The sequence below is a fragment of the Anastrepha ludens genome, chromosome 6 (genome assembly GCF_028408465.1).
Source record: "Anastrepha ludens isolate Willacy chromosome 6, idAnaLude1.1, whole genome shotgun sequence".
NCBI classification, from domain to species: domain Eukaryota; kingdom Metazoa; phylum Arthropoda; class Insecta; order Diptera; family Tephritidae; genus Anastrepha; species Anastrepha ludens.
This window is the reverse complement of record NC_071502.1, coordinates 80,779,081-80,797,784: the sequence shown is the minus strand read 5'-3', so window position 1 is coordinate 80,797,784 and position 18,704 is coordinate 80,779,081. Positions and strand designations below refer to the sequence as shown.

General features: G+C 36.3%; 1 protein-coding gene across 2 annotated transcripts; it reads left to right on the top strand.

Moving 5' to 3' along the window:
- Window positions 1–4,008: 4,008 nt before the first annotated feature.
- Window positions 4,009–9,942, top strand: LOC128866517 (protein RER1). Of its 2 annotated transcripts, XM_054107326.1 has the most exons (5): window positions 4,009–4,724; window positions 4,781–4,991; window positions 7,941–8,155; window positions 8,234–8,294; window positions 9,172–9,942. In XM_054107326.1, the coding sequence occupies exons 1-5, from the start codon at window positions 4,656–4,658 to the stop codon at window positions 9,174–9,176; spliced, it is 561 nt and encodes a 186-aa protein (XP_053963301.1). In that variant the 5' UTR covers window positions 4,009–4,655; the 3' UTR covers window positions 9,177–9,942. The 2 variants fall into 2 exon arrangements, with proteins under 2 accessions (XP_053963301.1, XP_053963300.1); XM_054107325.1 differs by having other exon boundaries at window positions 4,010–4,724; window positions 8,234–9,942.
- Window positions 9,943–18,704: the final 8,762 nt, after the last annotated feature.

The following is an 18,704-nucleotide window of genomic DNA, read 5'->3' as shown; positions in this document are numbered from 1 at the left end:
GTGCAAAGGTCTAAAAATTTTACGCAGCATCTTTCTCTCAAACACTCCAAGCATCGCTTCATCGGATGTTGTCATCGTCCAAGCTTCTACGCCATACGTTAGGACAGACATGATGAGAGTCTTGTAGAGTGTTAGTTTTGTTCGTCGAGAGAGGACTTCACTGCTCAGTTGCCTACTTAGTCCAAAGTAGCACTTGTTGGCAAGAGAGATTCTACGTTGGATTTCAAGGCTGACATTGTTTTCGGTGTTAATGCTGGTTCCTAAATAAACGAAATCTTTTACAACCTCGAAATTATATAACCGTCAACAGTGACGTGGGTGCCGATACATGAGAGTGCCGACTGTTCGTTTTGTCCTCGTTTACCACCAGACCCATTCGCTTTGCCTCTTTATCCAGTTTGGAGAAGGCAGAACTAGTTCAGGCCGTTGATGTCAATATCATCGGCATACGCCAACAATCTGAGCGATTAAGTTCTGCGGCTATACAAAAATACGCTATGAAAATTGAAAAATATGCAACAAAAACAAACCAAATATGCAAAAAAAAAAAACAACAAAAATTCGGCACCCTTGTTTTTCTCTTTTAGTTAATTAAATTTTATACTTTTTATGAGTTTATCATCAACACAAAGATATATATTTCATGAAGAATATGAAGAGCATGCTATAATAAAACATATGTACATACCTATGTATATTGAAAAACAATTTTTAGCACTTTAAGGAAAAAGTAAAAAGCGACTAATTCATTTGAAATAAATTGCTTTGTTTACAGTTGTATTGGGAAACAAGTTAAATTATTCCCTCAAATTTTCCCTATTTGAACGCAAAAATGTTTTGTATAAGGAGAACATTCTTTCTACATTAACACTGGTGATTGGGGCGTACTTGAAGCAAACTAGTTCATCGGGGTTATAACTATTCCAAATGTCACATTGGTTACTAAATATTCCCATAAGTTCTTTAAACCCCTTATTTGTCCCAATATTTTATCAAATTTTTCTTTGATTTGCTGTCCAAGTGCTCCCTGTATTCCTTGAATGGTTGTAAGAGGATCTTCCACAAGACGCACTGCTTCAGCAAATAATTCCTTCCTAGTTAGATTTTACTTCCGACAAGGAGCTGTAGTTTGCATTAAAATGAGCTAATCATGCTGTCAGGGGAATGCTATTGTTTTTTTTTTTTTTATTTTTTGCCTTCAATATTGAAAAAGCGTCAGCGTCAATTAAAATTCTTTATTAAAATTAATAAAACATTGATTGATATGCATTAAATGGGCATTTTAGACAAAATATAATATGTGAAAATATGCATTAACAAATCAATACCATTTTAACACAAAACTTTTATTTCGCATTAATAAAATCAATTGCACCAATAAAACTTTTTAAATATGTATATATATATATATTTATATATATATGCATTTCATTTCGAATAAAATTAAATATTTCGCTTGTAAGTGTTGTTTGCAGTGCTGGCGTGGATTTTGATAACTCACATACAATATATCTTCCTCTCAGATGTTGGGAATCTGAGAGCACAGTATGGCTATAATAAAATAAATAAAAACAGTGGTAAATGCGAAAAAATAAATCAAACCAAATTTATTTAATACAGCGTTCTAAATAAACTGGTTTATGGAGGAATAAATCAGTAAAGCCAATTTTTCTATTTAAAACCAAAAGCTTTGTCATTTTTTAATTATCTCTAAATATAACGTAATAAAAAAGGGTCAAAAACAGAATCAGTAGTCAGTAATATTTAAAGGGTTTTCCAATAACAGGTGTTATTTTGAATAGCCCACTATTTTGGATAAATGTCACTTTTGAAGCTGCCATTTTTCGATATTTCACAAGTAGAAACTGCGCCATTCATAAAAATGGAACGATACACGCTTAAACGATGCATTGAAATTATTAAAATTCACTATAAAAATGGTGAAAATTTGGCAGAGACCGTTCGTAAAACTCGAACATTTTTGGGTCATCGTGAAGCACCTTGTCGGACCGCAATGCAAAAATTGGTGAAAAAATTCGAGCTGTTGGGACAAGTTAGTGATGTGAAGAATAAAACTCGTGTACGTCGCTCAAGAACAGCCGAAAATATTGCTGTTGTAGCCGAAAGTGTTGAAGAAAACCAAGGTTTGTCCATTCCTCAACGTTCTTTGGAATTAGGCATTCCACAAACGTCATTTCACCGAATTTTGCATAAAGATTTGGGGCTTAAGGCTTATAAAGTCCAGTTAACACAAGAACTCAAGCCGGCCGATCATCAACAACGTCGTGTCTTTGCTGATTGGGTCGTTGAAATGAATGAAAATGATTTGGAATTCCATCGAAAAATCGTCTTGAGTAAATAAATATATTAAAGTATTTCCTTTAACAATGGGTTGACGTGCCGAGTGACTTAAGTGCGTCCGCAGCCATGGGAGCCTCTTTGTATTAATTTGTATTGATTTATGAAATAATTATAAATGTTTGTAACACTCTGATTAGTAATAGTACAGATGTCGTTAAAAAACGACAACAAAAAATAATTAATCACAAATAATTGCTGTCAGAGATCTGCTTCATTCTGGAATCTCCCTACATTTTGTCATAATGCATTCACAATAATGCGATTAGTTTTACTTTGTAACACTGAGTATCAGAACTTATGCTGAAAACAGTGAACGACGTAAACGCAGTCCCCTGTCAGCTGTTACGATCAAACTAATGAGAACCCCATGTAAATGAAAAATTCCTTCCTTTCGTATCGTAGTGTCATAGATTTTATTTCACGATATTTGAAAAATCATGTAAAACCCTGTCAGCTGATTGCTGCAAGTACATTTCGAAATCATTTACAAAATAAACTTAGAAAAATAATAATTTTTATTAAATAACTTAAAAACACTGTTGAGTAATGTTAATTATATATAAATCCAATAGTGGCAGTGTTGGTTTTGGCTTTGGTTTATTAAACAATGAAAAATTGTAACTGATAACGCGAATGTGTGAAAAAGTGTGTAAGCAAAAATATCATTGTGTAGATACAACCAAACACATACACACACAAACCGATGTATTGTGTAAATATGTAATTAAAAGAACACAGTTGTTCTCACGGGATGAGTTTTTGTGCTCGTTAGGGGTTGCGGTGAGGGACTGCGTACGGCGTTCACTGTTTTCAGTCTTATTTTTGTAGTCTTATTACACATGAAATTCGCCGTCCACGAAAGCAGAGCATGTTCTTGGCAGCGAACGATTGTAAAAGAATGTAGGTGAAATGCAAGAATGATAGAAATAAATTGTTATTGGCAACCATTGTTTTCTAGTGCTGCCAGCTCTAAATTTTGGAGCGAGGTAAAGATGCAGCAAAAGTGATGCCCATTTAGTACAAACTTTTAGATTATTAATAACTATGGCCTCTATTCCATGCAAAAAATATATTTATATTGAAATCAAATAATCGTCAAAAGACACGTAGTTTATATAACCATGAGAACAAATTCTAAACTTATAGTTTGTTTATAGTTTATTCATTTATAGTTCATAGTAGAAAAGAAAAAAAAATTACACATATTTTTAACCAAAGACAAATATATAAATATGCGGAATAAATATTTATCTAAAAAATAATTGTGACGACGAACAAAATTTTGTTTAGCCGATAAAATGTCCATACACTAAAATTATCAATAAACAAATTTTTTTAAGATCAAAAATACACACAAACTGAAGTATACGCAAAGCTTTAAGGTCTCAGAAAATTAAAAGTGCTTAAAGTCTCATAAAATTATGCAATGGCATATTAATAAAACTACCGTAGCCGAATAAGCTGGTGCTATATACTGATATATCTTTTTTACTAGCGATAAACTTTGCAGTCAGGAGTTTTTTGTTTTTAATAACTTTCTGAAGACTGAGTCGATTATTTGACGGTGCGTAACTCGAATGAAAAACCTATGTATATTGAGATGACTTGGCAGCGTTATGCTCCGGAAGAAGTGCATAATGTTGGCAACGTTGCGGCAGTTCAACTGTCAATTGTTTAATGACGTGTATTGTAAGTTGGAAAAATTGGAAGAAAATCTGTAAAGTTCTGAACTTAAATCCTTAGCTCACGGCCTTAACACAGCCATTGATAAGGTGAATTCTGAAGATATCTTCTCAATAATAAGAGTTCCACAGAAATATTAAGTTCTCTACGTGTAAAAAGCAGACGCATTAATATAATTAAAGCAAACGTCATAGCGAAGAAGAAAAGCCAAGGAGTCGGTGTACGGGTTGTGCTCCTCTTCTAGCGGTGGGTTGTGCGAAAGAATACGAAAAGTGTCAGGCGAGACAAATGAAAATGAGGAAATAGAAGAGTTGGTGTAAATTGCTTATCGAAGGGCCGAAGGGGAACAATTTGCGGATACGCGCTGGCAAAGTGCATACGCGACGACTGGCCGACGTTGGAATAGTGGTGCACTTTTACTTGAGTTTTATGTTTATCTTTCTATTTTATTTTGTCTGCCGAATATTTTGACTTTAAAAAATCAACTAAAAGGTTTGAGTGCCTGTTGAAAAAGAGTTAGGTTAACCAAGTGACGGCAACATTGAATTTCACACCAATTAGACGACATTAGCACAGATAGTGGCTGCGAACGCAAACCACCAACAACAACAATGATGAATGAGGACGCAGGCACGTCGTCTGGGGGTGGTGTGAAGATGTTCTTCGTACGCCTATCACAAGTGAGACACAAAAATTTAACTTAAAATATATGACTTGTAAACAAAGCTATTGATAGATGTACCAATCGACGCTGGATCGTTGGACACCACACACCAGAATGCGTTGGGCGGGCGCGATTATGCTGATATTGCTCTTCCTGCTACGCATCTTTATCTACCAAGGCTGGTATATAGTATGCTATGCGCTGGGAATATACCATCTAAATCTATTTATTGCATTTTTAACACCAAAAATTGACCCAGAATTCGATCCTTATGAAAATGATGGTAAGTGAATATCGTTGCTGTCAAATAAATTTATTTTTCGTGTATTTTAAAAAACGCTTTGTATATAAAGTTAAATCATACAAATTCGTCCATATTAGCAACATTGCAGAATTAGAAAAATGCTAACAAGTTGTAAAAGGGGTTGGTCAACTTAAAACTACTACTTTAATAAGTTGATGGATTATTGATTTTTTAGTGTTGCCTTGACGTATCTTTACCATGTGTTGCCTTGTGTAACAGTTTTCACTTCTAAAAGGCGTCGTGCAGTAAAATTGACTAAAATTCTTAGGTTTCTTAAATTTCCGGTAGGAGTTTTATTGTTTCACTGTAGCGGTAGCCGAATGGGTTGGTGCGTGACTACCATTCAGAATTGCGAGAGAATGTAGGTTCGAATCTCCGTGAAGCACCAAAATAGAGAAAAAGTTTTTTCTAATAGCGGTCGCGCCTCGGCAGGCAATGGCAAACCTCCGAGTGTATTTTTGCCATGAAAAAGCTCCTTATAAAAATATCTGCCGCTCGGAGTCTGCTTACTGTAGGCTCCCTCCTTTTGTGGAACAACATCATGACGCACACAACAAATAGGAGGAGGAGCTCGGTCAAAAACCCCAAAAAGAGTGTAATAGCCGATTATGCGTGTATGTATGTGCATGTTTCCCTCAAATTTAAGAACTTACAGTTTTAATACGACGCCGAAAGGCTTTTTCATGGACAAAATTATCCCCACAGTTAGAAATATAGAAGATCGCTGTTAGAAAAAATTGTTCATGTTAATGTCTGTAGTAGTTATATGGAACCAGTATTAGACCTACATGCTCGTCACATGGGCCTTGTTTCGTAAGGCTTTCTATAAGAGCAATTATTATATTGTAATTAGAATTATAATCCAAGGGTTGCAAAGCTAAGTTATACATACCTACATATTTATGGTTATATTTTTGATTTGGCGCATACTTCTTTCGTTAGATTCTTTGTTGATCTTCGTCTTGTTTTTGACCGATGGAGGAAATTTCATAGATATTTTCTCAGAAATTTTTCATGGGTAAAACATGCACTTTGTATTGCCTGTCGCATTATGGTTATTGTTGCTCTTGTTGTAGCAGCATAAACATTCCCATACTTACATACGGGGAATGCTGCTGGAGTGACCGTCCTTGGCCGGATATAAATCTGGGTCCCCCAATAGAACCGACTGGTGATTTACATTGCACTGCTAGCATGGAAAGAAAAATTTTAAGAAAGATCTTTGGCCGAATAAGAATGGATAGTGGTACCTACTGAATTCGATTGAACTCTGAACTGAACGATCTATGTTCTAAAGCGCAGAGCATAAGATGGCTAGGTTATGTGATTCGTATGTCTGCTGACTGTACCGTGAAGAAATCCTTGACAAGAAAGCTAATGGGCGTGAAGGCCAAAGGTAGACCGAGGAACCGTTGGATAGACTCAGTCGAACACGATCTTAAGAAGTTGGGAATACGTAACTACGAAGCAACAGCTCAAGATAGATAGATTTGTAGGAGCATACTGAAGAAAGCTTTGACGCACCCGCGTTGTAACGCTATGAAAGAAGAAAGAAGACAGGGTTTAGCACTGCTGCTACAACAACAACAAAAGCAACAGTATATAGACAGACGCTGAACGGCATACATCGGGAGACTCTTACCACCTTTAGCCTTTAATTTTAGCCCGATTACGATCTGGATGTTGTAGTAAAGTAGTTAAACTCGCACTTATTCACAATCAACCCCGACATACTCAATATATGTCTGGCGTGTGAAGGCATACCGCACGATACCAACCGCCTATTCACATGCCCTCTCCAACTCACTCACCTAACACACGTTAGATGAGTTAGACGATGACGATTGCTGACTATACCACACCGGCAGGGGCTAGTGCACTGTTACAACAAAAACAACTTCAGCAGCATTCCCCAAAATGTATGGGGTACGTTCTATTATATTATAACAGCAACAACATAATCTGTTCCGGTTGTATGCCTTAGCTTTAACTTTTATGACTCGAAATAGTGATCGAACCTGCTAAAAAATCTTGAGTTCTTTAATTATTAAGTGCATAAACTTTCTGCGTTAAGCGGCCGCCGTAGCAAAATGGGTTCATGCGTGAATACTAGGCCGGGTCGATTTGTGGGGAGGCAAAAAAATCGCCCATTGCTCTGTGAAAATCATATTCTATGGATCCAAATAAGAAACTTTGCCGAAGGAACCATACCTCTAAAACGAATTCTGATGTCCACCGATTTGGGTCGAACTTTTTAGTTTCTTTTCTATAACTCACTTAAATTAATTTCTTCATTTACATATGTTCTGACTAAATAAATTTCTTAAGAGAAAAAATAGATATTGTTATAAATAAATAATAAATATTATTATAAATAAATAAAAACAAAGAAAAAACATAGCCATTTAGCTGATTTTTTCATGTAAAGGCCAAAAATGGTGATATTTTTAAATTGGGGGACATCAGAATTCGTTTTAGCAAAGTTTCTTATTTTGATCCCTAGAATACGATTTTCACAGAGCAATGAGCGATTTTTAAATCGACCCGCCCTAGTGAATACCATTCGGAAGTGCGCAGGTTTGAGACGAACTGCTAGAGACAGTTTTTTCTAATAGCGGTCGCCCCCTTGGTGGGCAATAGTAAACCTCCGAGTGTATATCTGCCTAATAAAAAACCATCTGCCATTCGGAGTAGGCTTAAAACAGTAGTTCCCTCTATTTGCGGAACAACATCAAGATGCACACCACAATTAGGAGGAAGCGCTCACAGAGAGGTTGTATTTAATTTTTTTTGGATATGTCACGTAAGGAAAAAAATTACTAATGTTCCCAAAAAAAATTTGTTGGCAAATCTTTCGGCCTGTTCACATTTGTTATTAGATATAAAACATGCGTACATATTTACTTTGATGCTCTATTTTTTTTGCAGAGGATGGTCCCAATTTGCCAACACGCAGTAACGAAGAGTTCCGGCCGTTCATTCGACGCTTACCAGAATTCAAGTTCTGGCTATCGATCACGAAAAGTACAATCATCGGTCTGATATGTACCTTCTTTGACTTCTTCAATGTGCCCGTTTTCTGGCCCATACTTGTGATGTACTTCATTACACTATTCTGTATAACGATGAAGCGGCAAATTAAAGTAAGCCGCCGTTCATTCGGCGATTGTTGAAAAACAAGTGCTCATATTTATGCTAATTTTTTTCTTTTTGATTTGCAGCATATGATTAAGTACAAGTATCTGCCATTCACCCGCAATAAGCCGCGCTATCAGCGTGTTGGTGAGTCACCCCCAACGACAAAGTGACAATTAGCCGCACAGACACTGCAAAAATCAAACGACAACCAATCGACAACGGGTATTACGTCGATACATGAGCAAAGAACAACAACTACAACAGCAACAGTAGCAGCAGCAGAAGCGACAACAACGATTGCCTCAGCGGCAACAGCACCATCATTGCTAACGGCTGCGCCCTTGGCAGCTGCGTCTACTATAACAACAACAAACATAGCAAAACCACCGCAAATTATAACTATTGAGTAAATTCAACTAAAGTAACACTACAACAACTTTAATTACAGATGAAAAATTCGAAACAGCTAATTCACATTTCATTAAACACAAATTAGTTCGCAGTAGTTCCTTATTTTTTTTTTTGGAACGTAAATTCAACAACACAAAACAAAAATAAACAAAACCCGCAACAAACAACATACGCCGATACAACACTACACAAATTTATACTACACACACAGTTTATTCAATATGAATTGAACATTTTGAATTTCTTCAAATATTTACTAATTTGCGCGCGTCAAGTTTTATGTACAATTTTCAACATTTCATTTGCTTGGCACATTTGTTGTTAGCGTTTGTTTAAGTTTATATAAAAACATATACTTGTTGTTCTTAGCGATGTCAACCATTTAAAATTCAACTAAATTGTATTCCACCGATGAACCCTATGGGTTTTCGCAAGATCAGTATTTTGTTGGGTTGTAAATCGTTGATGTTCATTGTCGTGCAGTGTCCTGTGCAAAATATTTATATGGTATTGTCCTACTTTGTCTTATAACTAAGAATATTTTTGATTGTATATTTACTATTTCAACTTTTTATTTTTATGCAATTCTAATTTTTATTATCGTTTTTAGTTTAATTTGAGCGAGTCATTGGTCGAGACACAGCTTCATTCATACAAAACACTTTGTAACTGTATCGATTGTATTTAAATAACGATCAATAAATCATTTTACAAATCGCTAAACGGAGTGACGACCTAGTAACAAGTCCGACTTTGGAACGCTGTTAAACACTGTATAATTTTGGGCCCCTTTAGTTTCATTTTGGCTTAGTTCCCTACACAGTTCGGTTATGTTTTTTCTTTATGTATTCTAATTAATCTTTAAATGTATACATATATTATAGTTATTATTAATGATGCATATGCTACATAGATATGTGCAAACTTATTTCGAACGTAAACGTATTCTAACGTAGTGCTCATACTTGTGTATGTAAATACTTCTAGAAAGCTAAGTACGCACGTGGAAGCTAATTACATAGATTACCATAAATATTCGAACTCTGTGTGAATACCAAACACCGTGAGAGAATACCTAAATTTGTATTTTTCTTAACATGAATTTCACGTGGAAAAGAACTCAAATATTCGAAAAATGCGAGTAAGATTTTCGCTTAGCAGACTCACGTTAAAAAAAATATAAATTTGGTGCCTTAGAAGTAAAGGCATTTGCATGGAGTCCGCGCCAGGTTGCTTGTCTTTGCAATGGTACGAACGATTAGATTGATTTTAAAATATTTCTTCGGAACTCACAGTTGCGCGTGCAGTTTTTTCGTATATTAAAACTGGTTTAACTTGAATGTATAGTACAGAATAAAGATCTATGTGTTTATATAAATTATGTAAATTACCTTCACATTTTATTTGCAACTAAGATTTGGTTTGTAATTGACAACTTTTTCTCTAAACTCTCTTAAGTTCCAACTATGTATTTTCTAAGGACGTTTCTAAGAAAGTTATGCGCTGAAGACAGCGATTTGCTGGTTGTAAAATACCTAAAATGATTTGTAAAGTAATACCTACATACACACACACACAAGTGCATCGTGAGTTGCGAAGTATGGCGAAACAAAGTACGATTGTAATAAATAATACCAAATCATTTAAATAAAATACTAATAAAAACAAAATAACTAAAGACGAATGAGATGTTTTTTAAAAACCTAATTTTGTCTTGTATTCTTGTTTTTGCAACGTAACAGCATTCACATTCTCGCATTCACATTATTTATCGAATGCTGCTGGAGACTTTAATTTTAGCGGCACGGCGCGTGCAATGGCAATGTTAGGTGTTCATGTAGATTTTCGCCAGTTTTACTCTTTGATCTCTAATAACACCATACCGAAACGACTGCTTTCTTAGAAGCATGGCAACAATCTCCGGACTGATTAGAGGCAAACATTTTGATGGAATAAAATGGTTATTAACCAGTTAAGGTACTTGACCACCTTATAAGTTTCAAAAAATTAAATTTTTTTTTTTACATTTTTTCAATCCTTATACTTTTAAAAATCATCACCTGAAACTGTTTTTTTAAATTCGAATTCTAACAAAGTGAAATCAGTGAAAATGTGCAGGCGCATCCTGCACTCATTACTTGCTGACTCAGCTGAAAGAAAATAGCAAGTTTTAACTTTAAACGCGTTTTTCCAGAAATTACTTTTTTTCGAATGGCGGACACTTTATCTCCGAAACTGCTTAGCCGATTTTAATGATTTTGGTCTTGTTTTATTTGTTAAGATGTTTTGTATGCCAATTTACCACATTTTGCAAAAAAAAAGTTAATAAAGTATTGCTTTTTAAGCATAACATTGTGAAAAACAGGGGTGTTTTCTTAACTTTTTTTCAAACATCCGCCATTTTTTTATTATTTTTTTTTTTGTCAGTTTGTGGTAAATTCTCACGCAAGGAACCTTCCTTTTGAAAATTTTGTTTCTCTCTTTTGTTTTAGAATTACCATTTTTAAGATTAACTGTCCGCCGCAAGACATGATTTTCTTCAGGCCTCGACTTTGGCGCCTCCTGGATATATGTTAAAAAAAGAAATTTTAATAAATCAATTTTTTTTTGTATTATATAAGCTTTAAATAAAAATTAAAAAAAAAATTTATTTTAATATATTATACAGAACATGAAAAAAAATTATTGAATATGTTGTACTTTTTAGCTTTCCAAGGTGGTCAAGTACCTTAACTGTGATTGACGAGTATACTCGTCATGCGTATAAATTAGTGACCATTGGCTATTTAAATTACAATTTTTGAGAAAAACAACACATATTCTCAAATTTCAAGATGTTTAGAATATTTTGAGCCTATGCCGGAATAAAACAAACAAATAGAAAATATAAACAGTTTGAGATGATGTCATGCTTCCCCGTATGCACTGGTTGAAAAAGTTCACCAGTTCGCATAATGAATTTATTTATGTGCGATGATAACGTTTTTTAGATGTTAACCTAACTCGTGTAAGCTAACTCGTGTGTGTCAGTGCATATCTTACCAAGTGTCGGCGGTTCTTATCAAATAAGTACAGTGCAACGTAAGAATTTCAAGTGCGTAAATATTATAAAGTTGCCCAGAAGTTCTGTAAATTACTATGTTTTTATTTTTAGTTCATTTGTCCCCAAAATTAGCAACTATCCAACTATCTTTTTCATCCAATATCTTACCACCGCAACTTACTCTGTGATTGACGAATATACTCGTCATAGCTCAATTCTGGCGACACAAAACTGTGCGCACTTTTAAATGGGAGCGCAACAGTTAACTGGTTAAAGCAACCGCTTTTGAGCTAGTAATCCAGGTTTCCTGATAATTCAAGTGAAGACTGTACTTTGCTCGAAAATAAATATGCATGAAAATATGATTCAATCTAATAGTATTTCTGCAGGCAAGATATATTACGCGCAGTGCGGCAATAAGGCTGACCACTTTAAGTAAGTGTTCAAACACAGACTATGGCCACAGTAAAATCCTGGATGGCACGCTGGAGCTCCCCGGACAGTTGGACTATGCAGTTCCGCCTATACTTGGCATTAAAACGTTCACGACCCTCCTACCCTCGAGGGAAGAGTGGGGAAGGGACTAGGTAAGACAGGGCGAGTCCATCCATAGATGGCTCAAAGCTCGAGGGCAAGGTGGGCGGACGTGTATATTCCGAAAATCTGGGGATCTGCTTCAGTTTTCGGCTTCCTAGTGTCTTTCAGGCTGAACTGATAGCAACACTGAAAGCCGTGACACTGGTACAGTGTGGTGCGATATCTCGAGATGATATTTAACTTTACAATGATAGCCTGGCGGCGCTAAAATCCCTCACAAAGCAATCGACAACCTCTAAGGTAGCCATGAATTGCCGCGCATCTCTTAACGAGATGGCTGAGTCATTTCACCTAATGATAACATGGGTTCCTGGCCATTGTGACATTGAGGGGAACTGCAGAGCCGATAAATTAGCGATAATCGGCACCAAATTAACTGATGAGTACATATACAGTTATATAGGTATACCCTTGCAAACATGTAAACTATGTACTTATCTTTGAAGAAATTGTAAGAGCACCGAATGAAAGATGGCGCAATGAAGCAAATTGCAAAATCGCCCGACAGCTGTGACCAACACTCAATGCTAAACGCACGGAACTTCTACTAAGAAGAGATAGGCATAGTCTTAACACACTGATTTCAATTATAACGGGGTATTGCCTAATCGGTGGGCACGCACAGAGAATGGGTGTGCAAGCACATGACTTATGTAGGAGTTGTCTAGACGAGGAAGAGGAAGAGACAATTCCACACCTTCTGTGTCATTGTCCTGCTCTATCTAGACGTAGACTCGCCATTTTGGGTACACAATTAAAGCCACCAATGAATTGGAAGATCTCAGCTCTGTCGGAATTAAGGATCTTATAAAATTTTAGAAAAGTACACACTGGTTTAAGGAGAGATAAGGGCTAGTTCCCCACGCAGCATGTGCCATGAGCCTCAGTGTGTCCCGCCGTTAGCAACCGCTTCAACCTAACCTAACCTGACCTAGCGGCATTTCGCAGCAATGCAACTTCAGCAGCTGTAATACTGCCCCTAATTTATTAGTTCACTTGAATAGAGGCACTAACCGAATGAGAAAAAATAATAAATATAGGAAATTTGGTTTGATTTACATTTATTATTTAAAGCTAATTAGTTCGTGCTGTCACCTAGCTTACAAATTACTTCCTAAGTACGTCGATGAATGGATTTGTACGAATTCTTCAGATAGCCTAATGAAATTTCGGACCAGGTCGTTGTAATAATTCGAATTAATGCATTTTTGTCTGCAAATTGTTGCCTATTCTCATAAACTTTACAATCAAGCCATTCCCACAGATTATAGATTAATAATGCTCAGATCTGGGGACACGGTGACCATGCTAAAGTTTCAACGTTTTGGGAGGCTATACATGTTTTGGCCACACTTGAAGTGTGTACAAGTGCATTATTTTGTTGAAAGAATCTCATGAAAAGCTGATTCCAACAGAGCTTTATAGCTGTGTCCCGTATTTTTTAGTCTACAATTTTCAATTCGAATGCGGTATTGCTCCCCGTACCATAGCACCATTTTCACAGCTGTAATGTCGACTCAAGTACCTTTCCTGCTTTATTAAGGAAATAGAGAATTCTTTGAAATAGTAATTGTATCCATCCGGCCCATCCAGATTGAACTTCTTTTCGTCACTAAACACTACTTTTTTCCATTCACCGGGATCGGTATTTGTAACAGAACTCCAAGTCATGCGGTCTCTTCCAAAATCGACGCTGCGTTCTTTGCCAAATTTATTCAAAGGTGGTTGTTGTTGTTGTAGCAGCATACATATGGGGAATTCTGCTGAAGTGACATATTTGATGCTTTTAGAATACGAGTATTTCTTCGAACAGTGGATTTGCTGGTTGCAGCATTTGCCTTTTTTTTAAATTTTTGCTGTTAGAAAGACGGAATTTGATGCTATCCTAAGGATTTTGCAGGTTTTCTTCGGTGTCAAAGCCATCACAGTTCTGGCTTTGTAGTTCTTACCGTAGAGGCACTTTGTTGCACGTCAAGATGTACAACACTTGGCAATTTGGCTATTTGACTATTTGAAAGTCTCTCTGACCTCCAGATATCGATTTGTCCTTTTTCGCGATCTGTTAAACCTTTTTGCTTTCTCCTTTTATTAGAATTAGGAAGTTTTCGAACAAATACAATTACTGCTTAAAAAACGACCCCTTTTCACAGCTTTAATGCGCAAATAATGTAGGCAAATTGAGTGCCTCTATTCAAGTTTTGCACCTGCGAAATACGGTTAGATGGAAATACCTTGTGTTACCAGATCAAATGCGGTTGCTTTAATAACCTTTTTCTTCCATAAAAATTATTGCCTCTATCTCAGTGTTCACGGTGTTCGAGCTCAGCTAAAATAAAATTAAAATCAAGTGAAGAAGTGTCGAAGTTTTGGTGGAAACGAACTAATATATCCAGTTAATGTTTTTATTAGAAACTTATTAGGATCATACGTTTGACTTCGCAGTTTTTGTTTGAGAAGTGAAGGGGCTCTGTATAGCATCTTATATCAGATAAATGACCACCTCCTGACTTATACTACTCGCTTTGCTAGCTCGCTAGCTTTTTGACAACATTTTCGAGCATTATTATTTGACTTTTGATATACGCCTTTCCTCTCAAAAAATCTCAACAAAAAAACTCTAACTCTGTGTCGCCAATTTATATACATATGCAGCCATGGCGCCAAATCTGGTCTTCAACAATTTCGTTGTTGCGTTCGTACCGAAGAAATGCTTATCATATCACCAAATAATTGCAAATTATCAGATACTCGACAATAATATTTTTTTGGAGATAAAAGATAAAAAAGTTTGCAGAAAAAAGTTATGACGAAATGTGATTTCCTTACTAAATAGCAGATACATTATGGACTGGCGGCCTTGAGGGGAAGGTAGCATCTGAATTAACAATTGGTGAAGACTACGAAAAACTCTCTTTCAAATCAACCGAAGTGCAGATAGTAGACATTTTTCACACAGGTGGTTGCGTATATCGCAGTAATAATGCTGGTTGGCTATCTTTGAATTTGACAAAACCGGCTGTTGAGCTGGCGACTTGGTAGAGTTTTGTTGCATTTTTTTGGTTACAAACAACTTTTTTTCTTTTTTGTATTTCCTTTCTTGTTTACGTTGAGCTCACCTAGCTTTTAGTTTTTGCGTAATCTTGTATTCTATCATAAACAACCAAGCAAAAACGTAAATAAAATTGAAAATTTTTAAACTTTTAATTTTAGTCAAATTATGTGTTTCTTGCAATCCAAGCCGTGGGGGTCACCACGGCGCTACAAAAAAACTTAGTGCCGGCCATTCAACGTGTTAATGTCCTATTCGTGCCTGTAAATAGGCATTATTAAATTTCTAGCCTGTCTCTGTGTTTGACCAGTCTAACCTCCGGAACTGTTGAACTGACTAGGATAGGAGAGTATAAATGGCTGCCCACGCGAGGGGTCCACTTGGACAAAGAATCAAAATTCGTCATTCTGATGCCATACAGGGGAAAACTGAGGGGAAAGAACCAAACAGAGAGAAAAAAGGAAGGAGAAGAAAGAGAACCAGGAAGGTGGTCCAACAAAAGAAGGGGCTTTGGATTAGAGGATGACGACCAACAGTGGCTATTTACGTTCGTAATGACAGCTTCAAGCCACTGACGGATTTCACTAAATCTTTGGACGATGAGAACAGGGCAGCTGAGAAAGAGGTGCTGAGATGATTCCATCTCATCCTCTAGACAGTTCCTGTAGAAAGGACTTGAAGCAATCCCATGTCTAACCATATGGATACCTAACGAACAAATATCCGGTAAGGATACCCAATAAATTCGAAAGCTGCGGATTTGTTAGCCTTAGAAGTTCTCTCGAACGCCTCCGATCTACTTATGGCCAGAAGAATCTCGCGACTTTGCACATTTGCGCACTAGCCCAGCGCTCGCTGAGTTGACGCGACACCCATCTTTACCGTAGGAGACCACAGGTTCTCAAAGGAACACCAATCCTCCCATTTTGCGATGAAACCGTCTCCAGGGTTCTCTGTTTAGTCTGTTCATCAGCCCAACAGTTTCCTTCAATGCCGCTGTGACCGGGAACCCAAATTAGCTTAATATCAAAGTATTTGGATGCAATCGAAAGTAAAGTCAGGTTAAATTCGAACGCACAAACAACGAGAGCAAGACCCTAATTTCCGCTTGGCTGTCGGAGTAAATATTTACATCGTAAATACAGAAGTAAGCTACCAATCCACTGCTTTCTTAATTGCGGCTACCTCTGCTTGGAAAACACTACAGCGGTCCGGATGCCTAAATCTGAGCTTGATGAGAGGCTCTTCACAGAATATATACTCCTCCACCAACTCTTCAGTCCAACTTCGTATCATCCGTAAACATGTTTGCTATGTCCTGCCTCCAAATGTTGCACCCTACCCACTCTTCGCTTAAAGGAATATGAATGGAAAAAGTTCCGCTCGGACCTAACGAGCACCATGGAGATGAACTGAAAGTTCTTAAGAATACTAGAGTGTCCGTGGCTTAAGTTTAGATTATGGTCGGAATACCTCGATCTGATTGTAACGCGTGCAGCAGCAGTTTTTCCTGTAACGTCCACGGGTGCCACATTCAGCATAGAGTGAGAGTGGTCCGAAGCGCCCCACTGGTTCCAATAAAAGCAGATCTTTGGACCCTCTCCAGCTTCTTAATTGATGTCATCCTTTCCAACGAGTTCCACTAGACAAGGACTCCGTAAAACAAAATTGGCTTTATAATTGTCTACGATGGCACGAGATTTTTAATGCAATTTATGTTTAACTATTGAAAACACGTTCGGTTTCGGACCAATTTGGGTTGGGAACTAGATTTTCAACATAATTTGTTTATTTGATTTAGTTTTAGTCACTAAAATATTCTCGATATAATAGTCCTTTCCACTGATGAATGGCGAATTTTAAGGTAAGAATGAAACAGCTGAGCGCAATAAAAATAGATTTTAGCTTTCCTTTTTAATTCACTGGCACGTCGATTTTCATAATGTCTTATCCCCTAGGTGTGGCTGACGTTGGTATATTTCGAAAAAATGGTATTTATGATTCAAATTTTCGATCCCGTCTGAATAAAATATCACAAACATGATTTTTCCAACATAAGCAAAATACTTTATTCGTACATTAGAAAAGCATTCACATCTTATAATGGGGGTATAAAAGCTGAACAAATATTTGATGTTTATGTAATCTTAAAAATTTGGTATTCCCCGTGGATTATTCGCAAGCATTAAGTTAATCGTTCACTACCTACTAATGTTACTGCTTGACGGAACGCGTTGTAGCGAGGCAAAGAGGTTTATTTAGGTTGGGGCTCTTAATATTTGATTTCTCACCTTACGTTTTTCTCTCCAATTATGCCTTTCTTACGGAAAACGTTAAAATGTATGGAAAGTAATTAACATTTATAAATTAATTGCTGTTGTTGTAATAGTGAAATTTTGAGGCAAAAGCATAGAATTTATTTTACAGATAATATTTTAATTGGCTTACAAATAATGTTGGTAATATTTTATTGCGATTTAGTTAAAGTTAAGATCAATATCATTTTAGACTTTGTGAAATATTACGTAAGAATCTAGAATTTGTTACCCTCCGCAAGTCACTAAAGGCACTCGAACCGATGAAATGAATTTGTGTTTAAAATGCTCAATATTTCGGGTGTTTTTTAAGATTTCGAGAACTTAAAATGATAATAAAATGTATTTTTTTTATTATAATCTGGTAGATAATTTCATGTTATTTATTGGTTGAATATCATACATTCGATCAGTCCAATTTTTGACTACTTTTGCCAATAAATCTGGCCCTATGGCGTAAATAGTGGCTTGAAAATTGCAATAAATCGTTGCAACCAAATGTCGTCGATATATGGCTGATTAATTATTAGAAACGAAAATTCAGTCAGCATGGCTCGACAGCGCTCGCTACTCACAGTAATGGCAGCTCCTTCTTCATTTCGAAAGAAATAAGGACCGATGATGCTACCAGCGTGTAAGCCGCACGTAAAATGGACGAAGTGTTCTATGAACTTCGCGAACAGATTTATTTATTTTTTTCGAAGTAAATTTCCACAATTTGGATGCGTTATTCTAGCATTAAACGATTCATGATGACTGGCCAAACCTTATTGAATAGAAATGTCAACACAGCTTGCCATTCTCAGGTATCTGCCTAAAGTTATCGATATCGATAGTTCTCATGCAGCTATAAAAACACCCATTATATTAAAAAACTGAACATAAGACGAAATATGAGAGTATAAACGATAAATTAGAAATAGAAATGAGAGAGAAATTATATTTTTTCCAGCGATTAGTAGGAATCGTGGTTTTATAAAAATACCCATAATCCCGATGCTAAACGTAGTTGATAACAAGAAATTATCAATTGCAATTATTTAAAGTCATCGGAAAATATTAAAAAACAATCACACCTCACACTTTTCTATAAAAAACGATGTGCCATATGAAGAGCGAGGTAACGTCATAAGAGGTAC